This window comes from Jatropha curcas, chromosome 8, assembly GCF_041381405.1.
Source record: "Jatropha curcas cultivar XTBG-Jc1 chromosome 8, XTBG_Jcur_1.0, whole genome shotgun sequence".
NCBI lineage: Eukaryota > Viridiplantae > Streptophyta > Magnoliopsida > Malpighiales > Euphorbiaceae > Jatropha > Jatropha curcas.
The window spans coordinates 24,549,218-24,576,903 of NC_143158.1; the positions used below are offsets into that span (position 1 = coordinate 24,549,218).

General features: G+C 34.6%; 1 protein-coding gene across 1 annotated transcript; it reads right to left on the bottom strand.

Annotated features, from left to right (window-relative positions):
* Positions 1-163: 163 nt before the first annotated feature.
* Positions 164-25,296, bottom strand: TTN7 (Structural maintenance of chromosomes (SMC) family protein). Its single transcript, XM_089724729.1, has 30 exons — positions 25,139-25,296; positions 24,997-25,037; positions 24,838-24,913; positions 24,171-24,209; positions 24,002-24,069; positions 23,825-23,896; positions 23,003-23,082; positions 22,839-22,917; positions 22,619-22,736; positions 22,368-22,543; positions 21,276-21,521; positions 21,068-21,189; positions 20,347-20,491; positions 19,172-19,344; positions 18,981-19,080; positions 10,810-10,946; positions 10,497-10,698; positions 9,874-9,961; positions 9,636-9,789; positions 8,095-8,242; positions 7,808-7,999; positions 7,533-7,716; positions 7,386-7,456; positions 7,147-7,298; positions 6,683-6,851; positions 6,432-6,578; positions 3,378-3,473; positions 2,510-2,684; positions 644-835; positions 164-477 (listed from the first exon to the last, which is right to left on the bottom strand). The coding sequence occupies exons 2-29, from the start codon at positions 25,009-25,011 to the stop codon at positions 645-647; spliced, it is 3,615 nt and encodes a 1,204-aa protein (XP_089580855.1). The 5' UTR covers positions 25,012-25,037; positions 25,139-25,296; the 3' UTR covers positions 164-477; position 644.
* Between the last annotated feature and the right edge of the window lie 2,390 nt (positions 25,297-27,686).

Sequence of the window (27,686 nt, forward strand, 5' to 3'; positions counted from 1 at the left end):
GTGAATCAAGAACATCATTCATCGTGCAATCAACCGATCGGACTTTTTGCACAAAAATAAGTTCAGGATGAAGAATTCATCCAGGCAAAAAATAAAGGAGGTGGGCCCACAAAAATATGCAATCAAACTGCAGGAGTTTCAAGAACAAACTACAGAATCAACATCAAGTAAAATAACCAATTTCCATAATTACCTTGATTAGTTAATACAATACCAAACTTGCCATCAAACTTCCACACATGCTAACATGAAAATGACATGTAAAAAAATCAATCAGAAATTAGTGTAAATCACAAATCAGCGTTAGATTGTTTAACGCCTAGTTCACAAAACATATGAAACTACATCTACATATCTACATGAAGGAAAAGCTTTTTACTACTGAAACATCATACTCTACATGTTAAATGCTAAAGAATAACAGCACACCCTAGTGTAGATCACTTCACTAATCCTACATGGGAGTTGGGACTTGAGCTGCACCAACCAAAAAGGTGAATTAGGCATTCAGTCATAGTTCACAGTAGAAATCAACTTCAATGAAGTTCAAGAATGAAATTTAGCAAATATGTCGAGGCCTATTTAGCTCGTTCAGTTTAAATGCATCAAAAGGAGAAAATGATAGTTTCAGTAAGGTTCTTACCTTAATCTGCATTGTGAGACTGATCGTGCTCGATAAAATCTAACGCATCTTCCTTGGAGACAACATTGACACGGCTCACCCTGTTTTTATGTGTAACCCCATATATCTTGTCAGCCACTTTCACAAGCTCAGGTCGGAATGTTGTTGTTATAAATTGTGTATTTGCCATATCAGCCAGGCGACGAATCATATCTACCAAGTAATCAAGGATCTCCCAACCATTGGATAATTCACATGAACATAGAAAGAGATAGGAAACACAAAAAACACCAAACACCACCAACGATAGTCAAACAACCAAATTCAGCACAAAATTGGACGGGTTTCCCCTACATGATAAACAACCCTCCATATAGATAAGTTGTTCAGTTCTTTTTCTTTCTTTTTTATTTTATTTTCTTTTATTTTTTTTGAGAACATTAATATTCAGCATACTCAAGGAAACAAAGCACAAAAGAAATAACTGTTGCAGAATGATTTTCACAGAATTCAAAGGAACTTAACATGTTTACCCCATAGAACATCTTGGTAATAATTGAAAAAGGGTTTACACATTTACAGTTGAAAAGCTGTAAACACCAGCTCAGATATTCTGAGCACAATCTCATTCCATGCAGAAGGTACATTGCAAAGGAATAGAAAAGAAACAGTGTGAATAAATATGAAATAGCACTTTGCTCCATTTCCAAAAAAGAAAAGTTAGCTGAAACAAAAATTTTTATCATCCAAGCAACATCATGATTACTTGAGGCACAATTCCCGACCACCTAAAAAGCCATGCTGATTATTAAGAACAAATATCAAGAACTAACAATCATAAACATATATACAACATATCACCTTTACTAAATATTCCTCAAGAGATTCCATTTGGCTTACACTGGCTATCACTTAATACATCGTTTGAAATAGACCCATCTAGAATTTATTTCATTTTGCAAATGAATTTCATTAAAAAAATTCACTTGTTGTACATGAATTTCCATATTTAGATTAACAATAGAGTTCGTTTTAAATATTATCTTTACTAGGTTAAACATAGAATTCATTAGTTCTAGTAGCTCTTTTTAACTTTATAATTCATTTGCGAATTCTATCGATTTCTTTTGCAGAATCTGGTTCAAGCAAAGCCAATTCCATAAATTAAAATCATGAAATTCTAAACGAATTTTTGATTTATTGCAAACAGGAAAACATGATTTGCAAATGAATTCCATAAGATTTTATGAAATTCATTTTATACCAAACAAGCCCCAAAAGTTCCAAATACTTTCTAGCAATACTCTATATAATGCTATATTAGCTGTAGTACTAGCTGATTATTCATGGAAAAACCGACATTATGAGCATTCATTTATGCAACTGCAGATAAACTGATTTCATAAAGGCAGAAATATTTAAAGACACACACATCAGCAAACTATCAGAATGGCAGTAGCCAACAGGAGCAGGTTGGGGCAGGCCATGCCAAACCTGACCCATCGCCAACCCGCTACTCATAAACCCATCATTGTCCCTGCCCCACCGCAATATATATATATAAGGGCGTGGAGCCTAAATACTAACCCTGCCTGTCCCTCACAGCGTAATTATCAGTTTACTCTGGAACCCGACCCACAACAACGTAGAAAAAATCCGCTCCATTCAGGCCAGGTTTTATCGGGTCTCCGCAAGTTCAGGACATTTTGCCATCTCTCTAGCAAAGTATGCATGTAGATGTACCAAAGTTTTTTGCCAATGGGTATAAACTGATGGGGATGAAGATCAACTCTCTTCTCACCATCAACACATTCCCAAAATAGAGAGCTGATTAATAAACCAAAGAATATCAAAGTTGCATATCGAAAAACATAAAAAATTGGATACTTCCAACAGCAGTTCTGTATTGAGGGTCTAGGGCTGCATCTATCTCATCAAAAAGATAAAAAGGAGCAGGATCACATCGCTGTATGGCAAAGATCAATGTGAGGGCAACAACAGTTTTCTGACCCCCAGACAATTGCTTCATAGATTGTGTCTCCCCTTGCCCTGTAAATGAAACCTATACAGCAAACAACAATTTTAAGCGCAGAACATAAAAATTATAACATATATATGTGCTGAAGTACTAAAGATGTCACAATTCACGAACAATTAATCAACTTCAATTAACAATGTATTTAATATTTGGGCTTATAATGAGTTGGACTTACCTTTAATACAAAATGGCCTAAGCCATTTTGGTTAGCTCACCCTCCTCATTACATGTTATTTAGTCAGTTTATGTTTATACAATGTGGATGTGAGATTACCCCCATACTTCAATACTCCCCTCAAGTGGCAATTAGGCCACTTGACAAGCATATGATGGGCCAGCACAGGTCCATCAAGGTATGACCCACATGCAGGTTCGGCATGTTAAGAATTTGGGTCCTAGGAGCAACTTATCAAATTCAATTAACAATGTATTTGATATTTAGGCTTATAATGAGTTGGATTTACCTTTAACATAAAATGGCCTAAGTCATTTTTATTATATGTCATTTACTCTATTTATGTTTATACAATGTGGATGTGGGATACCCCCATACTTCAACATTACCCATGTCTAAAAAAAAGTACACAAATTAGCAAATGAGATGCCTGCATATAATCACCTTACCTTTATTTTTGTTTTCCAAGAGAAAATAAATCCTTGACAATAATTAGTAGTAAACCAAAAAAAGAAAAGAAAAAAAAAAAAAAAAACACATGCCTTTACTTTCACGCCAATGTATTTCTCAACCCTCCCCTCCAAATCTGCTTCACGAGGGCCATCATCATCATAGTCATCATCGCCTTGATCACCATCCTGTAGAAATGCAGCTGAACCCATAAAATTGTTTCCATTTTTCATCTTGTAAGTAATAAATACATTTTCATTTCAAATGCACTAACCAATTTTCTCCAAGGGTGAAAAGCTAAGAAAATTAATGCCAATTAACCATGGACATCAAGTGGGAATCATTGAATAGTCTTCAAACAAATAGCAAGGATAAGAAATTTTTATGACTTTTTTTTTTTTTTTTTTTGAGGGGATGTTTATGACAATGACTCATAAAGAACACAGTAAAGCTGCACGAGAGAGGAGTAAAAGTAAATCAACTAGCAAAGAAATAATAGGAAGAATTTGCACATCCGAAGGTCACTTTTCTTATTTCACACAGGGGAAAAAGGGGAGTGCCAAGAAGAAAATTGGTTGGAATAACTTAACAGCAAGAAGTCCATACTTCCCTAAGAAACTGAGGTAACAGATGAATCAAAATTATTTCAAGTGGACCCATCCTTGAAGCAATATTGATATTTAAGTCCTCTTAAGTGTCAAACCTCATAAGGGCACCCTTTCTGAAGAAACTAATAAAAGACCAATAAGCAAACAAACAGGTACTATTAAGGGAGAAAATTTATATCAAATGCTGCTGCACCTTAAAGCATCATCAGTCATTCCCCCTTCATATTTTTATTAACTGCTCAGGAATAACTATAATATCATTTGGGTCACATGCAGCCCATCCCAAGCCCAAACGAAGGAGGGTTGTAGGAGATCACAACAACCCAAACTAGTTGGGGTCGGCTATATAAATCATTTATTTCAAATATCTACTCTAATCAAATCAATATCAACCCAAAGCAAAGTATAAGTAGGAAAAAATTTTGAAATACATTTTGTAAAAAAATAAAAAATAAAAAATAAAAAATAAAAAAAATAAAAATTGAAGGGGAATTTTGAAAATCATTTGCTATCCAAATAGATTTACTGTTGGTGCCAGAAATAGCCTTAAACGTACTGAAAAATACAGGAGAAAGATCGATCTGAGCAAATCTAACTAGATTGGGAATAAGGCCTCCTAGAGTTGTGCTATGAGAATTGGTATAATTATATTGAGTCCCACATTATAGCCTATTGCTCCATTGTATTCTTAATCAGAAAGAGATTCATTGGTCAGCTTGTCTAAGAAGTTTGTTTGATCCAGAAAAAGTTAGTATAGTCTGTTAAGTCAATGTATTGAAAATTAGATATCATCATGGTTCAGGTATGGTAAGGCAAAATTGTCCTCCCCTAAGCAAAATGTGAAAATGACAACTTTTCAAAATTAGATGAGAATCTAACCCTCATAAAATATGTTACATGCTAGAATGGCGCAAAAACGTTTCTTGTTTTCTCTTCCATTCATCACTGTATTTATTAGCCCCAATATAATTATGAAAAACTTGCTGAACAGTAGCAAAATCTATGGTTTCCTGTCAGACAAAAGGCCAAAGCATTTCATTAAACAATATAAATACTTGTGTTACGTTAAAAGTCAACACAGCAGCACAGAAAATATAAAATGATTTTATTGGCATTCCATAAAAACAGATCTTCTTCAGAAAGAAAATAAATTAGCCGTACAGGTATAATTGGAGATTCAAATATTTTTTCTGAACTATTTGTCTAAAAGAAGAAGAATATATTTATGAAATTGAGGAACAATAATAAAAGAGAAATTTTCTGAGGTACAAAGAAAAGTTTAAGTTTATTGAGGCCACAATAGCTTGCAATGACGTGGACGTGGAAATAAAAGAAAATGAGTACAATTAGCGAAAATTACAATTTTTCTTGTATACAAACAGTAAAAGAGAAATAAAACAGATAGACACATTAGTTAATGTAGCAGAGAAAGTGATGTAGACAATCCAATGATTTAAGAAATTTTGAATTATAGTTCAAATTCTACCTAGAATTTATTTCAGATATTATAATATGTTTCTAGTCCTCCTAGATTCTTACTTTTATGTCTACTTAAAGAAATCAGAAGCTGGTCCATTATTTTAAGTCTAAGGGGCACTTTTGTAATTTCTGATTTCTGGAAATATGTCCCTGTCGTTTGAGGCATATTTATAATTATTTCAATTCTTATTTCAGAGTCCTTGTTTGTTAGGATAATAGTATTCCATTTAATTATTTTTGGCAATCTAAATCCTTAGGATCGGAGAACTTTTAAACCCTTTTTAGTAGAGATGTAGGATTAGTTAGGATCGACAAATACCCATCTTGGTAATGTTTTATAATGAAGTTTTCAGTCAACAAAATTTCCAACAGATCATGCTTTGTTGATAAGAATTCGTCCTAGATCTTATTGGAAAGAAGCAGTTATTTCATTTGCTTGACTTTCCTTTATAAAACTAAATAAAACCAGAGCTTCCATATCAATTTTCAAACCCTAATTCTTGATTTCCAAACCATAGACCTGATCTCCTAGAAGGACAAGTTTTCCCAAGCTGTCCTGTGTCAGAAAGTTTCATAAACCAAAACGGTACTGGTGACCAACAAAAAATATCTCAAATTGCAAAAGCAGGTAATCTATGCATTGTGTATGTAAAGCACAATGTGCTTAGATAACTTTAACTACTTAATGCATCAGACTACAGAACATCTGAGATTTAATTCCAAAATAATACATCGGACAAATAAAACATCTCAACCAGGGTTCTTGTGTATAAATAAAATTATAAAAGAATTGCAGTTCCAGCAAAACCCAATGATACACTGATATGCATGAAATGCACGTTCTTTACAACAAATAAAGTAGATATGATTTTCAAGATAAGCAATGCCATTGTAAAAAGGTGAAACAATCATCAAAAGTTATAAGCCAAAAACATTATACTGCCTAAACTTCAATGAAATGCCATGCAATTTCAGATTAGCCAGCAAAATTGCAAAGACAAAATGAAGCAGTAGTTAGAATTGCAAAAACAAATATAACTTTGAGCACAATCAGCAAACCTTTTTCTTCATCATAACTAGATGACCATGGCCACCTTGCACAAGTTCAGAGAATACTTCTCGAAAGTGTCGAGCGACTCCTTTAAAAGTACGTTCTATAGATTCATCCTTCCGCTGATCCAGAACAGATATAAGTTCTCTGATTTTCTGCAATGATGCATTAAGGAAAAGACAACTGAAACAGTAAGTAAATGTCTCAAACAGAAAAGGCAACATAAAAGATCGAAGCAATAGAAGTAGAACAGTAATACCTCATCACCTGCATCAAGTTCAGCTTGCCTTTTCTGGAGTTCTTCTCGCTGCTCTGTGAAGTTGACATACTGATCTAATGCCTTCTTGTTGACATGGCTGAATTGTTGCAATTGCTCATTGCACCGGTGAAGCATTTTATGCAACTCTTTGATGTTCTTCCGCTTATACCTATTATTTCCATAGTCGAGAGAGCATATTAATTGCCTTGAATAAATTGGCACAATATGCAAACATGACGAAGTTCTGTACAAGGAAAACTATAAGCACAGCAACACACTCCATATATCAACACATATTGACAGTGGAATAGGAACAATTAAATCAATCAAAACTCAAGGAGTGCAATATATTATAGAATATAACAAAAATAGTACATATCCAAGTTGCCACACTATAGATGTTTCAGACTGATCTAAATAAATCAAAAAAAGGAGAAAGCACAAAAGTTCAGATGGGATGGTACGTTTCGAAAGCATCCGATGACAGGGGCCCCAATTCCCTAATCTTGTTAGAGTACTCCTCTTGCTTGGCTTGAAGAACATTCCTTTTACTCAATAACTGCTCTAATTCTTTGGCTTCCTCCTGAAGTGTTTTCTCATACTTGTCTTCCAAAGACTTGAAAAAAGAGAAAGAAAAAGGTTACTGCCTTAGCTACAGCAAAAACTAATAAAAATCAAGAGACAAATTATAAGAAACATTTACATTTAAATTTGACTTTTCATCTTTGATTTTTTGGAGTTGCTTGGTTACTTCATCTATACTGTCAGAAACGCCTGAGAAAGAGAGAGGGGTGAAAAAAAAAAAAAATCAGCAAATAGGCCTTATTTTAAGAGATAATGTGAAGCTCACTTTTGAGGTCCTGCATTATAGCTTCAACCAATGATTTAGCATCTGCCAATTCCTGCTTCTTCGATTCAGCTTCACTGTGCAATATGTCAGTCTCTGCAGATGATATTATAGCTTCCAACTCTTGCTTTCGCCTTTTCAGATTAGTTGTAAGATTAGTCTCTAGTTCTGCTTTCCTTGTTTCAGTCTATGAATTGGAAATGTACCTTCTATGAGAATATAGATGCATAAAATAAAATGCCCATGATAAAAAACTAAATAAGGTCAAGTTTTCCGACCTCAATGCGATCTGTTCTACAGACAATAAGCTTCTCTTTAAGATCTGCTATTTCAGGGTTCAGTCGCGATAGAAGATCTTTTTCTTCGGGTGTTAAGTGATCAATGAGCTCCGTGCCCATCTCAGCCTGCTTTATGGCCATACTGCCTTTAAGCTGATCTATTTGAGTTCGGACATCAGCAAGTGACTTTTCCTACATATAATAAACAATAAAACAACTAAATATAATGACAAGTGAAAGGAGTACTGCCCTTGACAAGGCAATAGTAATTTTAGGTCTGAAAGTACCTTATTTTCAAGAGCTTTTAAAATAAATTGTTTCTGCTTATTAGCATTAGCAATATCCTGCTTCAGCTGGTCCAACACTGACTTGTCATGAGCCCTTTGAGCATCATCTTTCTGCTGCTCAGTTACACATTCCGTAATTTTCTGATCTATATGTACACATAGTTAAGCAAAAGCAAAGCACAGGTATATTCATGGAAATAGCATCAGGAACTAGAAGTACTGAAATGGCTATTCAACCATTCAACAAGCTTATTTTGTTTACCTACATTTCAGGATTAGGACGGTCTAGGGAAAAACTTCAGAGAAGTTAGAGAGAAATGATTTAATGATTACAGGAATTATGTTCCTTCAAAAAAGAAACTCAGGCAGAAGCAGTTAAATGAAGATTTAGTACAAAAAGACTGATTCTGAATGAACCATAACTTTATTTTCCAAGACTTTTCTCCCAATTCTAGTCCTCACAAAAGCATCAGAGACTTTTTAATGGACGAGTAAGAAATGTCAAGTTCCATGACAAAGGTTAAAGGGAACCCTGTCCAGCTCCATGCTACTAGAGTCTTCACTGTAACAAATATAGACTGCGACTCCAGCGCCTAGAAGCATTTATTACTGGATTCCAGTAGCGGATTTTAGCAAAGTAAAATAAGCAACAGAATTCATCCCCATGAAGGTGATAAAAACAAAAAATAAAAAGCCATCTGAATTGAACTCCTAATTGAAGCTTCAAAAACCTTTCAGAAGCAAGATGGGAACATTTGAGGAATTATTTTTATCCTCTGACAGCACAGTACCAGCTCAGAAATTAACCCTCAAGATTTAGATATTATAACTAATAGCTAAGACTCTTAACCTTTTTTACCCTTTTTTGAAACGATAAGTAGCCTGAGGTATTCTTTAATTACAAAAATGAACCTCAATTTTCAAAAAATATATAGAAACCAACCTGCAGAGAATTCAATAGTACCCAAATCTCGGAGTAAGATATAACTGCAACAAAACAGAAAGCTATTGCCCAGACACCAATGAAGAAGGCACCAATAGTTAATTTTTCTATCAAAAATAAGAAATTGCATTGCTAAATGCACTCTTCAAATTTTTGAAACAGAGGGGGTGTTACTGTGATTTAAGCATACAAGAGCATAGCCGTAGTCAATACTCAATGTAAATAAAGCTAAGATAAAAAAAAGTATAAATGGTAAATAGATTCTAAAAATCTGAAAATAACATGTACAGAAACCCAAAAAAGGAAAAGCGAATATATCCATGCATGAAACATGTCACATAAGCATAAAATGATTTGTGCAATTCCAGTACCTCAAGCTTTTCATATTTGCAACTGCTGCAAATTTAGCAATTAACATTTGTCATTGACTTGGATGATATACCAGAATTAATTAAAACTAAATGCGAACAATCAGGACATAGTTGCAAGTCCATGGGCATGTAGCAGCCATCGGAAGAAAAGAAAAAAGAAATGCCAGTGAAAGGACAATACAAGAGCTTTATCCAGCCTATTCAACAGAAAACCAAAAGAAAAAAGGATATCTTGTAGCAAAGATCTAACTTTTTCCAATTCTTCTTCCTTCATGTTTATAGATTTCATATTCTGCATAATTATATTCATGAACTTCAATTTTGAACGTCGATGGTCATAAAATCCCCCTGTCATGCCACCTTTCTTGCTTACTTGATCACCTGATAAATACTGACTTGTTAAGGCACCACACCTGATCACAGACTGCAAGGTCATAATGCAAAATTACAACAGGAGGTACAAACCTTCTAGAGTTATGCAGTCCAGACCATCAGTCCGAGCAACCCTAGTGGCAACATCCAAATCTCGGCAAATCACTGTCCTAGCAAATACCTGGAAGAAGAATTAGTAGCGAAAGGAAATACACCCTGAATTAGTTAGGAATTCAAACGTCCCTATTAAATAGTTATAACATGCCAATCTCATTTTACATATGCATTTATATCATATTTGTGAATTCATTTTCATGAGTGACAAGATGACTTCTAATATGCAACCACAAACCTGCAAAGTAGCAAAGCAGCAAAACACCACAAGTGCACATAATTATCAAGTGTATTTATTGCTAAAAATCCTTTAGTTGACACATTATCAATTCAAAAACTTTTCCTCATTAACCCTCTTTAAAAACCAAAGACAACCACTACAAGCCTCTCAAGCCATAAAGATGATTGAACTGAGATTTCAGTTAAGATCAGCAAATAGTGAAATAATATTTGGCAAATAATCTCCTAGAAGAAAATCAGCTGCAAAACTATTAATTTGCTAGTTATCTATATGCCAAGAAACTGTAAACAGAACTTCTATCAATATTTCCTGAAATGAATCCAACATTTTATCAATGAGGACAGGAGCAAAGAAGTATAACCTGGGCAAATGCAGGGGTAAAATTGGGAGAGAACTTCAATTTCTTTAGCAAAGGTATCACATCAGAACTCTGAGGATAATTTACATGTGGAGCCTTAACCCTGTTCAGTGGTATAAATGTAACGCGTCCACCTTTTGACGAATTAAGGTGTCTAATTATCTGGGTCGATATTTCGTCATTCTCAACCACCACATGAAATAAGCTGCTCAAAACCAACAAATCGTCATGATGTCTAGACTGCAGGTGATGCAGATAAATGATACGGAGCTCTGAGACAAATGAGAATAGTAGAAGAAAATAATTTTTTAGCTACCTGTTTCCTGCAGTAACTTCAACAGCAGTGAAAAATTTTTCATCACAGTCAATCAACTCAATAATTGGGCCAAATACACCATTTATTTTGTAGTCTCTACAGATCCGACGAATAGAATTGAGCCCTCTCCTTACATCCTGATAATGGGACAAGAAAGAAGCAACAAATAAAAAAGGGGCTGAGAAAGTATAATGAGAACTAAATCAATCCAAAACCTAAATTCTGCTAAAGGAACTTTTTTGCAGCCAGCCATTAAAGTTTAGAGACCAGTCAATTATGAGTCCTAAATCTTCTAGCAATCAATTTCCATTAGCAATGTAGATCTAACTCAGCTGGACAACATGATTTACAAAAGGTGAGTAGGTAACATTTAGTTTCAGACTTGGTTAGGATGTTGCCAATCTACAAGCCACTTGCAAACCCAAGGTTACCTACAAATGAAGTAATGCAGACATGACAACTAAACTTGTTCTATTTGTGTTGGGTTTAATGGAGAATAGGAATTCAAGAAGATATAAATACAAAGAAGCAAAAATCTTAAGAGTGATCTAGATTTAATCTAGGGTTTATTAGGGAACTAGTTCTTTTAGAGTTTTGTTTTTGATATTTAAATAAATAAGTTGCTGATCCAGTATTTCAAAATCGGAGGCACTTTTGTAATTTCAATGCTTGGTAAAATCTGTCCCTATCTATTTCTTCACGAGTCCTTGAATTTATTTTAAGTCTTAATTTTGGGTCCTTGTGGGTTGGATAATGTTATTTCTCTTAGTTTATTTTGGTAGTCCAGATCCTCATAGAATGTAGACTAGTTTTGCAGTCCTTTTCTTTAAGGCTTAAGAGTTGTTTTCAAATCATTTTTGTAAAGTATTAGTGTTACCTGAAGTCAATAACTATGATGCTTTAATTCAGCATTTTTTGGCCATTATGCTTCTTCAAGTTGTGAGATGCAATTCAGCTTTTTTTGGCCATTATGCTTCTTCAAGTTGTGAGATGCAATTCAGCCCTAGGTGAGATGCCTTGGGACCTTACATGTGATTCCTGAGGAAGTTTAAGTGTAACGCCTAAACCCTTTAATTACTCCATAAATAGCTCCCACACCCCCCTCCTTCTGTGTTCTCTTTGCTTCTTTTACCTATTCCCCTAAAAACCCAAATGATTCCCCAACATATTTGCAAATTCTTACTATTTAATAAAACGAAAATAACTTGTTCATATCAACCCCCAAGCATTCCTACATCAGTTTGGTACCCCAATTGCTAACTACAGATCCAACTATCTAAGCCTCCAAATAAACCCTACAGCCAACCTTAAAACCTAGTCCCCTAATCTGTCCTCTATTCTAATTCTACTTGTTAAGGACTAGTTGTAAATAGAGTTCTATTAGGACTTAGATTCCTAATAGGTTTATAGTATCCTGTATATGTATATATATGTGTCCCTATTGATGAAAATAGATGAAAAAAATATTTTTTTCCACAATGAATTACATGGTATCAGAGCCTTTGGCTCGTTAGCTTTTTTTTTTTTTTTTTTTCCCTTCTGCGTCCACGCTTCCAGCAAGAAGTCACTAATTCGACACTATTTCGTCACTGTTTCGTGACAGTCAATCTAGGTCTCCCACCTAGGCTTGTGCATCTGTCTCACCGCCACCCTAGGAAAGGAGAGTGACCTCCGATCGGCATCTCCACCAAATCCGGTGGCTTGAAGACTGGCAAGTGAGCCTCACGCGCCGTTAGAAGAATCTGACGTTGTCTCACCCGCCGACGAGTGGAGGCGCGTCCGACAGTTTCCGGCGACCGGATTTGATCCTCCAAGATCGACTCAGCGTCAGGAGTCTTTTCCAATGAGTAGTTTTTCGGCTCCGACAACACCTGGTAGGCGCTATCTTTGTTTTTTGCTACTACTGTTTGCGGCTTTCGGTTGCTTTTGGTGTTGCGACTGTTTTGTTGGATTCGTGCTATTATTTGGTTGTTGTTAGGGTGTTTAGTTTTTATTAATGGGTACTGAACCTACAGATTCTAAAGCTACTATTACTGAATTGATCCCAGCAATGAATAAAATCATAGAACATAAACTGAAAGGAACTAATTATTTAGATTGGAGTAAGACAATTAGAATTTATTTGAAGAGTGTTGAAAAAGATGATCATCTAATTGATGATCCACCAACCGGTGACACTAGACAAAGTTGGCTAAGGGAAGATGCTAAGGTATTTCTATTTATTTGAAATTCTATTGACAGTGAAGTCGTTGGGTTAATTAATCATTGTGAGTTTGTTAAAGAATTAATGGAATATCTTGAATTTTTGTACTCAGGAAAAGGTAATCTGTCTCACATATATGAGGTCTGCAAAGGATTTTATCGGGCTGACCAGCAAGATAAGCCCCTTACCGCTTATTTCATGGAATTTAAGAAGATTTAAGAGGAACTTAATGTTTTATTGCCTTTTAGCCCCAATGTTAAGGTTCAACAGGCTCAGCGAGAACAGATGGTTGTAATGAGTTTTCTTGCAAGTCTTGCTCCGGTTTTTGAAACTGCCAAATCACAAGTTCTTTCAGGCAGTGACGTTACCTCTCTTCAGGAGACTTTCGCTAGATTACTACGTACTGAAGGTTCTCATACCCCTTCCCCTTATGAAAATAGTGCCCTTGTGAGTCGTAATCAGATTGCTAGGCAACCAGGAAACAGAGGAAGAGGAGGAAATAACCGTAGTAATGGAGCAATTAATCGGGAGGCGAGCATTCTTATCTGCCATTATTGCCATGAACCAGGTCACACTAAACGGTATTGTAAGAAACTGATAAATAAGCCGCCAAGGGCAAATATGGCCACTCAAGATTCTGCAATTACTTCTTCTGAGAACACTGTAAAAATCTCTACTGCGGAGCATGCTGAGCTCTCTAGATACTGTTCTTCTAAGTCTACTGATTCCTCAATTGTTGTTGTTGCCAATTCAGGTACTCCTACTACATGTCTTATGTCTACCTCATCAGAATGGGTCATTGATTCTGGTTGCACAGATCATATAACAGGTAACCCTAGTCTCTTATCGTCAGTAAAAGAACCTGAACAATTTAATCGCCATGTTACTCTAACTAATGGGTCCACATCTTCTGTCAAGTGTATTAGCACCGCCAATCCTATCCCATCTCTTCCGTTGTCTTCTATTTTTTGTTTGCCTAGTTTTTCGTTCAATCTATTATCTGTTAGCAAAATTACTCGTCTACTGAATTGTTGTGTTAAATTTTATCCTACCTATTGTGTGTTTCATGATCTTTTGACGAAGCGGATTATTGGTAGAGGATGTGAGTCTGGTGGCCTTTATCTTCTCGATGAACAAGTTTCGTCATCTCTGGCTTGTGTTGGTGCTCTCTCTCCTCTTGAGGTTCATTGTCGTTTGGGTCATCCTTCATTGACTACTTCAAAGAAGTTGTGTCCACAGTTTCAGTCTTTATCGATTTTAGAATGTGAATCTTGTCAATTTGCCAAACATCATCGTTTACCTTTACTTCCTCGATTCAATAAACGGGTTTCATCCCCTTTTGAGTTAGTTCATTCTGATGTTTGGGGTCCATGTCATGTTATTCTAAAACAAGCTTTCGGTATTTCGTAACTTTTGTGGATGATTATTCTCGTGTTACTCGGTTATTTTTAATGAAAACTCGTTCTGAGATATTCTCTATTTTCTGTTCCTTTTGTGCTGAGATTAAAACTCAATTTAATACTTCTGTTCGCATATTGCAAAGTGATAATACTAAAAAATATCTATCTAGTTCCTTCCAATCTTATATGTCACAGAATGGTATTCTTCATCAAACATCTTGTGTTGATACTCCTCAAAAGGGGGTTGCAGAAAAAAAAAAATCGACATCTTCTCGAAATTGCTAGGCACTTCTATTTCAAATGAAGGTCCCTAAACATTTTTGGGCGGATGTTGTCCCTACTGCATGTTTTTTGATTAATCGCATGCCCTCTTCTGTGCTTAATGGTGCAATTCCTTATAGTGTCTTGTTTCCTTCTAAACTTCTATTCCCTATTGAACCTCGTAGTTTTGGTTGTACTTGTTTTGTTCGTGATGTTCGTCCACAGGTTTCCAAATTAGATCCAAAATCCCTTAGTTGTGTTTTCCTTGGGTATTCTCGGCATCAAAGGCGTATCGTTATTTCTCTCCCGATCTTGACCGTTATCTTATTTTTGTAGATGTCACATTTTTTGAGACTACTCCATTTTTTTCCTTCTCCTATATATAAGAGTGAGGGGGAGGATGATGAGCTTTTAATCTACGCTATCAAGCAATTTCCTAGCTCTCCTGCTCCTGCTCCTGTTCCTGAATTTGCACCTGCTCCTGCTCTTGCTACAGCGTCTGCTCCTCCTATTCCCCCTCCTGCACTAGCATCTGCCCGCCCTCGTTTTGAACAGGTTTATTCCAAGAGACCAGAAACTCTTGACTCACTTCCCCCACCTATAGCTTCAACAAAAGATCTGGTTCCCTCCACTCAACCTGAGCCTGTGCGATCCACTCCTCAGTCAAACCTTGACCTACCCATTGCTCTTCGAAAAGGTAAACGCAAGTGCACCTATCCTATTTCCTCTTTTGTTAGTTATGATCATCTTTCTCCTTTATCTCGTTGTTTTGTAAGTAACCTAGACTCTATCTCCACCCCTAAAACTGTTGTCCAAGCTTTGTCCCATCCTGGTTGGTGTACAGCAACGAAAGAGGAGATGGCTGCCTTAAATACTAATGGTACTTGGGATCTTGTGCCTCTCTCGGCAGCTAAGAAAGCTATTGGTTGTAAATGGGTTTTCACAGTTAAAATGAATCCTAATGGATCAGTTGCTTGTCTGAAGGCTCGATTAGTTGCTAAGGGCTATTCTCATATTTATGGCCTTGATTACTCCGATACTTTTTCTCCTATAGCCAAATTCTCTTTTGTTCGTTTGTTTATTTCTTTAGCAGCTGCTTTTGACTGACTTTTACATCAACTGGATGTTAAGAATGCCTTTCTTCATAGGGATCTTCAAGAGGAAGTTTACATGGAGCAACCATCAGGCTTTGTTGCTCAAGGGGAGTTGGGTAAAGTGTGTAAATTTCAAAAATCTCTTTATGGCCTAAAACAGAGTCCTCGAGCTTGGTTTGGTAGATTTTGCAATGTGGTACACCAATTTTCGCATGCAAAAGAGTACTTTTGATCATTCTGTATTTTTCAGAAGTACTAAGATTGGTTTGATTCTACTTGTGGTTTATGTTGATGACATTGTTATTACAGGGAGTGATTCAGCAGACATTACATCACTCAAGTCATTCCTCCAGACTCAGTTCCAGACAAAAGACTTAGGATTGTTAAAGTATGTTTTAGGTATTGAAGTGTCTAGGTATAAACGAGGCATCTTCTTACCTCAAAGGAAGTATGTCCTCAACTTACTAAAGGAAACTGGAAAATTGGGTGCCAAGCCATGCAGTGCTCCAATGACTCCTAATTTGCAACTTTCAATTGATGCTGTGCTATTTGATGATCCTGAGATGTATAGAAGATTGGTGGGCAAACTGAATTATCTTACGGTAACAAGTCCAGATATTGCTTACTCTGTGAGCGTCTTAAGCCAGTTTGTCTTCTCTTATTGTTATCCATTGGGAAACTTTAGGACAGATTTTGTGGTACTTGAAAGGTAATATAGGTCGTGGCCTCCTTTACAGTAATCATGGGCATTTGGACATTGAGTGTTTTTCAGATGCAGATTGGGCAGGTTGAAAGGTAGATAGAAGATCAACTTCAGGATATTGTCTTTATGGGTGGAAACTTGATATCGTGGAGGAGCAAGAAACAAAATGTAGTCTCACGATCGAGTGCTGAATTAAAATATCAAGCTATGGCACAATCTGCTTGTGAAATAATTTGGATTCGTCAGTTGTTAGAGGAAATTGGCTTCAAGTCGTCCTTGCCTGCAAAGTTATGGTGTGATATTCAAGCTGCTCTTCACATTGCATCAAATCCAGTATTCCATGAACGAACAAAACATATCGAAATTGATTGTCATTTCATTCGTGAAAAGATACAACAGGGTGTTATGTCTATAGGGCACGTTAAAACAAGTGAACAGTTAGGAAATATCTTTACAAAAGCTCTAAATGGACCTCGGGTTAACTATCTTTGTAACAAGTTGGGCATGATTAACATCAATGCTCCAACTTGAGGGGGAGTGTTAAGGACTAGTTGTAAATAGAGTTCTGTTAAGAGTTAGATTCCTAATAGGTTTATAGTATCCTGTATATGTATATATATGTATCCCTATTGATGAAAAAAGATGAAAAAAATATTTTTTCCAAGTGAATTACACTACTAAACAGTCCCCTAAAACCCATTTTTTTCTGGGATAGTATTATATTTGGTGCCTAAACTTATGATTTTTTCTATTTTGATATTTGAACGGAAAATGATATCAATTAAGTGCCTGAACTTGTAATTTTTTTCAATTTGGTGTCTTCTGATGAAGTGAACAGCCTAAATATACAATAGGACTAAGTGGACCCACTTTTACTTAGGTGTCCGCTTACATGGCCTAAATATCAATCCATCCAAGCAGTCCAACATGGCATATGGAGTAAATTTACTATTGTAACCTCATTAAACAAAGAAACCCTAAGCTAAGTTACTACTCACGATCGAAAGAGGCATTTAACTCAACAGCTTAAACCTCTTTCTTCTCAAATCTAGGGCAAAAATTCTATGAACAGAATCAATTAGATTGATAGGAAAGGGAATAGACGAACAAGACCTTCTTCTTTGTCTCTCTCTCGTAGTCCAGTCATCCCTGAGCATTGGAAAGGTGATTCTTCTCCCTTGCCATGGCTGTAACTCGTTTCAACTTCTCTTTGATCTTTTGGATTTGGATTTCTTGAAATATCAGGTGGGTCTTTTATTTCAGAATCTCGTAACGGCGAGAAAGGAGTCTATCTATTTGCCTACCTTTGGTAGATTTCCCCCAACACAATCCATAGAAATTCCACGAATCCCTTGATGGATAAGTCTGATTCAGCAGCAGTGCAAAATTTCTATTGGAGTTTTCATTGTTTTTGAATTTTATTTTAGTTTCTCTGTTTTTGTTGTTCTCTGTTTCGCATTTTACCTGTCTCGCAAGTTGAATTCTCATTCAAATCAAACTCTGCGTTTCCACGGTTTTTTACCTTATGCAGAGGTGAGATTTTGTTTGTTTGGTTGCTAAGAAAATCATGTTTTACCTTTGCAGTTTTTGGTTTTTGCTTTTTAATTATTAAAGCATGTTTGGTTGCTGCGAATGTGGAGATAATGAACTGTGAATACGTTATTTTAACTAAACTTGCTTTTAGAAAATAAATTCTGAAAATATTTTTGGCTATTTAGAACTGATTTAGATTTTGACAATTAGGAGATTGTCGATTGTTTGAGAGGCATTTTCATGTGATTTCGAATCTAATTTTGTTGTCCCTTTATAAAGGAAGTTTGATTTTGTATTTATTTTTTGGATGATTTTGTTTTTACTTAACGAGTATATTAATTTTTTCAATTGATTGAGACCTTTTTATTTTATTTTCTTGATCTGAATGCACTTGCTTCTTATGTTGATTGTTTTGTTTCATAAGATGAAGCATTACAAATTTAAATAGGGTTAAATGGGTAATTCAGCATGATTGCCACATTGGACAGCCTACGTGGATTGAATGTCAGGCCTCATAAGCGAACACGTAAGCATATGTAGGTCCCACTTAGTCCCATTAGACATCCCGGTTGTCCATATCATTAGGAGACACCAAATTGAAAAAAAATGCAAGTTTAGACACTCAGTTGTCACAATTTTCCGTTCAGACGCCAAAATAGAAAAAAAAAAAAAAAAGACGAGTACAGACACCAAAAATAACATTATCCCTTTTCTTCTTTGGTTTTTTGCTCATAATCCCACTTTTTGTAAAGCCTAATTGTGCATCTTATCTCTAGCTTTTAAGTTAACCCAAACCACAATAACCCGTCCTATGTGAGGCTTTAAAACAGTCAAAAAAATTCTTAGCAGTAATAAATAAACAGGCCCGGTGTACTGCAAAAGCACCAAAAATAGTGTAACCATGACTACAGGTAGTACCTTTTCAACATAAAATAATAATATATAAGGAATATAGTTAAAAAGAAAAAGAAACTTACACCAGGGGTTGCATGATCAAGGTTCTTCTCTGCCTTCTCTACTTCTGCTCTTAACTTATCAATTTCAGTGGTAAGTGCACTTTCTTTTGCCCACAATGCCCTGTGGTAAAAATAAATAAATAAATTATCCTATTAGGATGATTTCCATAAACCAGGCCAAAAATAAGAATAACTACGGCAAAAGTTTATACTTCCGCTCATCCTGCAGCTTGTCTCTGAGCACTTTATGACTAACAGAACCTTCTCGGTACTTTGAAATATTAGATTCTGTTCTTGCAATTTCAGCTCTGCGATCCTCAATGAGGACATCCCGCTCTTCCAGGTCTGCATTAAGTCTGTCAATTTCATCCTGCAGTTTTTGCTCCTACAGTACGCGCAAGCATAAAAAACAAAGGAACCAGCATTATTACGCAGAGGTTATTTGCAGCAACACACAATAAGCTTAACATCATAGACTAAAAAACCAATAAATTCGCTAGCTCTGATAGATAAATAAGCAACTGAAAACCTCAGTCACTTCAAAACAAAGTTTTAGATAGCAATTCAAAGGTTGAGATTAGACATTTATTTATTTAATATGTGATTTTTCAATTAGTTTAATTAATCAATACTCAAAACGGTGAAGAATTTATAAGGCATTAGTTCATTAATAAAATTAACGGTAACAGCCAAATGAAGAATGCCTATTTAAACGCTTGGTTGTTTGCTTTGAAGTAACGTAGTGTGAATTCAATAAAATTATTTAACATGTTCATTCTTTGCTTCTTTTTTTTTTTTAAACAAAAAGTATAACAATTTGTAAGGTATCCCTGCACTCAACTTAATGGAGTATGTCTATTACTTTACAGACCCACGGTTTGAGGCCCACAGATAATCAGAAATTGGATTAGGACAAAAAGATTGTTGAGGAGAAGCAGAGCCCTTTCGTAAGAAAAGGCATTAAATGAAACAAGCAATGTCAGCACGTTTCACGAATATTGCACACATAGTTGGACTTCAGATTGAGGGACAGGAGCTTCCATGCCAAAACAAAGACCTCTTCCAGATGTGATATATTCCAAATACACCCAATCTCAATATGCTAAGCAGCAAATGCTCATGAGAACTGTGCATGATGACATGCCACCTTCCTTTTCTTCAATTTGTTTGTACATATGCATGCATGTACTCAAGAAAGACAGATTCTGATTATGGATTATCTGATAGAGAGACGCCAAGTGGTTCTTTTCTCAGAATATAACTAGTTAAGCAAACAAATAATAAGTCCTATGATGCTGTTTGAGAAAGTCATTTAGACAACACCAGGACAAACACCTTTAAGGCTTTAATAAGTTGAGTCTCAGAAGAAAGAAATGCAAACGATTACCTGAGCCAAATTTGAAGAAAGAACACGCTCAAGATCATCAATTTCCTTCCTAAGCCATTTGTCACGAGCAGCTTTGCTGGAGAATTGGGTGGCACGGCCCTGTTTTTGATAAAGAATGCTAAGCTGCTTTTCACGCTCCATTATTCTGCAAATCACCAAACCAGATCACGAAAAAGAAAAATCATACAAATAGTAGGTATTCTTCTTCAACTGAAAGAATAAATAAATGTCATTGCTATCACAAAAACATAACAAATATTCACAATTAGAAAGAAAATGGAATTTATATTGACTTTAAAAGGAACCAAAAATGCTTTCAGCTTGCTTGACATGTTGACAACAAGAAATTCCCAGGAAAAAAAATAAAAAAACTAGGAGAGCGATTAAAGACTCAGGAAACATAAAATTATGGATCAGATTTAGATAAGAATTTATTTAAAAGATTACAAAATCTAGCCAAAATAACCAGAGCTGTTAAAATGCTGTCCCACAAGAATAGGAGAGTGTGGGTCTACATCTCCAAATCAAAGCACACAAATGGTTTTTAGGGTTGTTGGTAATCATCTACTAAAATGGCATCAAAACTTCTTTAATATAATAGAATCATGGAGCTATTGGTTGGTACTTTTTACTTGTGCTCTAAGCACCATTCATTGAAAGAAAGAATGGCTCCAGTCCAAGTGCATTGTGCCGCAAGTACATGTAATCTTATATGACATACCCTTTAGTAATCTCTTTTTCCTTCATAACTTGACTCTCATACAAAGGGCTAATCTTCTCATGCTCCTCCACTGACTCTTGTATTTCTTTCTGGAGGATACTAAGCTGCTTCACTGCCTCATCCTGAAATTATACGAGTGCATCAAATAAACACAGCATTCTTCATCCTAAAATACTAATCTATAATTTCAGAATCATTAGAATAATACTTTGGCTTGGGTATTTGCAGAAATCCTCTCGTCCAAGTCTTTTACATCAAGCTCGAGCTTTGTCTGGTTCTTTATCGCTTCAGTTAGTCGCTTCTCCTCTACCTCTTTCTTTTTGTTCAACCCTTGAAGCTCTTTTGTAAGATCTTTAAGCATTTTGTCCAAATCCTTGGACTTTTCATGGGCATCCAATACACTGTTATACATCTTAGCTGAGGTTTCTGAAACTTTGTTTCGAGCATCTTCTACCTGAACCAGGGGAGAAATAAATACTTTTAATTGCTAACTTTGCTCCATACAAAAAAAGAAAAATAACTCAATGAAGTTTTGATCCTGGATACAGAGAATGGCAATATCGTAGTAGAAACATGCCCAAGCCAATACGAAACTCTGATTATGGCTCAAAAGAAAATATAAATGGTACCAAAATGATAGTATTATACACATAATACCCAAACAGAAAATGATTTTGATTAGTACAATGGTAAAATATGATATACAGCTGTGAATTCACAACTGAGATTTAATTATATTTCTTATTTTGAGTTACAGTTATTCCTGTGCTATATAAACATTTACAGGAGTAATCTAATTTTGCAAACATATGGATTTCCTATACAGATTGGCGCAATCTTCTCAGTTCATGTCACATCAACGGTATCATCTAATCATCCGACTTTTCCTCACACTAGCTCCTAAGTATATACCTGCCCAGTCAGGAAAAATTTTGATCTAAGTACATTTACACCATGCATTGATTATAGACGATACAAGTCTTCTTCCCAAACAAAAAGGAGCAAGAGATATTACTTCCAAAATAATCAGTTTAAGCAAATTTATTCGTCTGTTAATTATTCATTGATTCTATGCTGCATAATAAATTATCTTCAGTGAAAAATAATTACCCATTCTTAAGAATCACAAAGCAAAATGACACCACAATCTTAAGATTCACAAAAGCAAAAATTAAGACCATTGACCCGCTTTGGATTGCAAGTTTGAACCCCAACCAGAGCCAAATAAACCAAAAAAAAAAAAAAAAGGAGGCATAAATTAAGAAGCTTATGTATCTTTAAGCATATAACAATTACTGACCTCCCCCAACTTCTGCCGAGCATCATGGAGTTCCTTATCATAAATTGTATATTCTAGAGATTTGCGCTGTTTGTCAAGCTGTTGATATTTCCTGAGCTCCTCCTTCTCATCATCCAATTCCTTCAGTCTCTCATCCAAGTACTGAACAACTTGAATTATTTGCTTTCTCTTGTTTCCTGGTTACCAGGAAAAAGTATAAATAAAACAAAAAGGCAAGATGATGCAAAAGCAGTAAATTAACTATAACTTGCCTGTTTCTTGCATAATTTTCAAACTTTCACGACGTCTCTCCTCATACACTCGAGTGCCACCAATTTCCTTCAGCAAATCCAGGCGCTCGGAGTCTTTCATCAATGTCAATGATGCTATCTATTGGACATAATAGAAAAGTGAAAAAAAATAGTAAAAACTGGGGAAAAGAGCACTAATAAATAAATTTATTCACTACAACTATCTAAATTCAAGCCATACCTTTCCTTGCTGCACGACATAATATGGATTGGAGCGGGAGAACCCAGCACTTTCTAGAAGATTCAGGACTTCTGTTTTCCTGCAAATATATCATCTACACCATTAAGAGATAGTAGCAAATACGATTGTGAAGAACAATTCTTTTCCAAAAAGAAGATGTTTACGTAATGTGCTTCCCATCCAAAAAATACTCATCCTTTTTCAAGCCAATTGTCCTGCGCAGGCGCACTTCCTCTTTATCAACCTGTTGAGTGGCAAAAGCATGCATAAAAATGTGAATAAACAAGAAATAGAAAAATGAAAATGCACCCATGTCTAAATTTTTCTTTTGGGAAAAGAAAAATAAAAAATAATATGGCAGAACAAATATCTATTTTCACATAATTCCAACTGATAGATTGCAACTGACAGTAATAATTAACTTGCCATTTCAAGTGCCTATGTAAAGTGAGCAGATTAGGTTTTTGTCAGTTCTAATAGACCAGATTAACCATACTGGCATAAATAAATAAAGACCTTTTAACAAAAGGTTTTAAGAGGATGCTTGACTTGAGGGACACCTGTCTATAAAGCAACAGAGGACAGCAACACAAAGAAAAGATTAGATTGTCCAAGAAAGGGTAAAAGGTCCCACCAAGAACTAAGAAGAAAATTGACCAACTCCTAATTTTGGTATTGTAAAAGGATGAATGAATTAAAAATTCCAATCAAAATAAAGCTATGTAGCTGCAATTGTTAAGTAGTTCCACTATTTCCTCCTTTTCTAAACCAAAAAAGTTAACAGGTGCAAGGATAGGAACAAAATACTGTAATAATATCTACACTAAGAGAAGCCAGTTTGGCTCATTTCAGCTGGATTAGCAATTAAACTACATAGCTGCCTTCTAAATTAACTCTTGCCCAAGGACTTGCCACCACCAAAACGACAAGATCTAAACCACCATCTCATCACCACCCCACCCCTAAATGATGGGCTAGAATATTACCGGAATGCGATTGTCAGAATTATCAAACACAATCTCCACAAAAGCAGATAAAACTTGGTGCCCTGCACCTTCCTGTTCAATAATGAAATGTCAGGAAAAAAAATTAAGTGAGAGGATTATTGAAACAAACAAATTATCTGATAGCTTGAAAATGGAGAAATATACGGTAATACGTACATGGAGTAGTGCATGCCTATCTTCACTGCGCAGATTTTGAAAGAGGTCACTCAGTACAAAACGAATGGCTGCAAAACAAATACAACAAATTTTCCAGAAAGAACCTATTAGCCAAAAAAAAAATTTAAAAAAAAAAAAAAAAAAAACTGCAAAACAGACATGCACTCACCGTGGAAAAAGTTTGTCTTGCCAGACCCATTGGCACCAACTACAGAAGCCATTTGGATTAGATACAAAATTTAGAAGAGGTAAGGATAAAACATCCAATCTTATAGCTACCCACTCCATAGACAAATGCATTGTTAAAAGTTGAAATTCGAAAGAGATAAAAAAAGAATACATGATATAACCAGGATATTCGACATTAATTAAGAGTGTGAATCTAATATCAAAGTCAAACAATAGAGAGATCTTGGTTCCGACGAAAATGACTCAATTGATTGTGATGTATATCTCAGAATTTAGTAGTATTCTCTGCCAAAAAAAAAAAAAAAAAAAAAAACAGAAGAAGAAGCATTCAAACTTATTGCAATCCAATGTAGTATTGGTCTTTAGGGGACGTATACCAAACCAGGCCTTTGTAAGATTTAAATTTTCTGGACATTTGTTTCTAATACCTACAAGTCTAAGCTTATAACTAGCTTGAAATAAACCATGTCTGGATCAGATAAAAAATGATAATGCAGCAATTTAAACAAGGTCATATTTTGAGAAAAGGTATCAGATTAACTAATGTAATACAAAAATCTGAATTCCTCATTTTCAATCCAAGTGATTCAAAACGAATAAAAATACACAAATTAACCAAGTAGACTTGGAAGAAAAAATAAGCATACCAACACAGTTAACTTTTGGACTGAAAGGTTCAGTAGCAATTTGTTCTCTGTAACTCTTAAAACCTTCAATAACAACCTGTATAGCAAAACACAGAAGTTAGCTTGTCAAACAAAAAATATACCCAAAGAAAGAAAGAATACAAGGAACAAAAACTTCACCTGCTTTATATGCATGGCGTAATTGTTAACTTATCCAGCCTCTGCCAGGGAATAAAGAAGCAAAACACCATCAGTGAAATTTTAAAAATAATGGAAAAAATGAAAACCAAACACTTCAAAGAAAAACCTATACAAATTGCACCTGAAATTGGAGAAATTGCGAGCCAGACTCTTGAATTGATGTTGATTTGATAGTGTAATTTGAATTGGAATAGTTGATTTACTCGAAGAAATTTGAGAAATGGAGTGTTTGGGTGTTTAGTTGTGTTTCCAAATTACCAATTGAACTCTAATAAGCCAATTGGAAGACGCGCGTGTTTTATTTTGTTGCTGAAACCCAGTGGCGACACCGTTTAGGCATGGCCAGGCAATTCGGACCAAAATCAAACCGAAGTGGATCCGGATTATTTCCGGTTCGGAATTGCTGATCTCGAAACCAGACCGAATGACAGTTCAGCACGTCAACGCTGAATCTTCATTATTCCGCACATTACTAGCGGTGCGTATAATTTCAAACTTGAAAGGAATAGATATTTTTATAAAATAAAATAAAAATGAGAACTAATGTATTAATATAATAATTTCAAACTTAAAAGAATAGATATTTTTAGAATAAAAAATAAAAATGAGAACTAATGTATTAATATAATTTATTTACTGAAAATATAAAAGTTAGGTAATTAAAGGGTGTTGGATTAGAATTGTATTAGATTTTAAAAGAACTATTGAGTTTTATGGAATAGGTCAGATTTTTTTTTTTATAGATTCCGATTAACTTTGATGAAATAACAACGATTTTTATAAGCTTAATATATTATTTCGCTCTCTACTTTAAGTTTTATTGCAATTTCACTCTAATTTTAACTTTTATGTCAGTTTCATCCTGAACTTTGATCTTTTGTTGCAAATTTCACTCCAATTTGATTTTTACATCAATTTCACCGTGAACTTTAATATTTTGTTGTACTAGCACTCTAAATTATAATTAAGACTTAAATTGTAAATAAAAAATAGATTCATTCTTGACCTTGGGCTTAGATTAATTTAATACATTTGTGTGAATGAAGGAGTTTAGATTAATAGTAAGGAAATCTCTATCATTTTTTTAATATTTTTAAATTATTTCTTTTATTGATAATAAATAATATTTAGAAATTAATTATTTGATATATGAACTCTTTTTTAAAAGAAAAATTAGAATATAATTATTATTATGGTTTGATTTTAATATAAATTTTAAAATAATTATAAAAATCTAAAAAAAGGTACTATCAATTTATCTGACTGCTAAACTATTAGAAATTGCAACATTTTTTATCAAAATGGAATATAAGAAATAATTATGTTCTATTTAAAAAAAAACATTCATGTATCGAAAAATTATTTTTTAAATATTATTTATTATCAATTAAAGAAATAATATAAAGATATTAAAATTAATAATAGAGATTGTCCATACTAATAATCCAAATTCATTCATTTATACAAATGTATTAATTAATCCAAGCCCAATATCAAGAGTGAACTTATTTTTTTATTTACAATTTAAGTCCTAATTATAATTTAGGTTGTTATTGCAACAAAATGTCAAAGTTCACGGTGAAATTGGTATAAAAGTCAAATTGAAGTGAACTTGCAACATAAGGTTAAAGTTCAGGCTGAAATTGGCATAAAGGTCAAATCGGAGTGAAATTACAGCAAAACCTAAAGTTGAAAGTGAAACAATATATTAGCCATTTTTATATATCCAATCAAAATTCATTTCAGAACCTAATTGAACAAATTAAAAAATTTTTTACCCAATTGAAAAATAATGACGGGCGAAAAAATAAAATGCGTCATCTTCTCAAAATTCGTTTTTTTTTCCATTAAAACCTTATCGTCATCGATAATGAATCTTCTCCAAAATTGTTTTCTTTTTCGTTAAAATCTTACCGTCGCCAACAGTAAAAGATCTGCAATGGTCATCGTCGTCATCAGTCATCTTGACTTCCATAACAATTATAATGTGGTCGGAAGACCATAGACTTCTCGTCCCTTAACTGAACGACGACTGTCTTGCTGGAAAATCACAGGTTTAAATATTTTTTTAATTTAAAATCAAAAACCATCAACCACTATCAACTAGGACCTGCCTACTACTAGAGCTCGCGCAAGGAGGCAACGCACATCGAGACAGGTTCGCTGCATGTGGCTCATAGAGCTTGGCAGTCCACCACAACAACGATAGACCGTGTTCTTCATTTCTTCGACTATTTCAAAACTTTTTCATTTTTTTATTTCATTAAATCAATATTTAATTGACATCAACCCATAAAAATTTCAAAAAATAATCAAATTAATTCTGAAAAATTTGCAATAATGTTAATATTAATTTTTACCAAAATATCAAATTCTCGACACATTAATTAATTGGAAATTAATCCTATAATTAATATATTTTTTTACACCTTAAGACGTGCATATTGGATTAAGATTTTGTCAGATTTTAAAAGATTTTTAAAACCCTTGGTTTGGAGGATGAATTTGTAAATGACTCTTTTATTTATACGTAACATTCTAAAATCCAATGAAATCAATAATTTTATAAAATCCTTCTTCAAATTAGCAATTTATAAATATCATCAAATTTGTATACACTTTTAAAAAGTCATAGTTAAATAGCATTAAATTTTTATGGATTTTATTAT

What these genes read in the sequence shown, in the direction of transcription:
- TTN7 (XM_089724729.1), bottom strand. An exon ending in AGATCTTTGCTACAAGATAT is followed by an intron (nt 8,243 to 9,635) that starts CCTTTTTTCTTT and finishes ATGTGTACATAT; the next exon opens with AGATCAGAAAATTACGGAAT. An exon ending in AACTTGATGCAGGTGATGAG is followed by an intron (nt 6,579 to 6,682) that starts GTATTACTGTTC and finishes GCATCATTGCAG; the next exon opens with AAAATCAGAGAACTTATATC.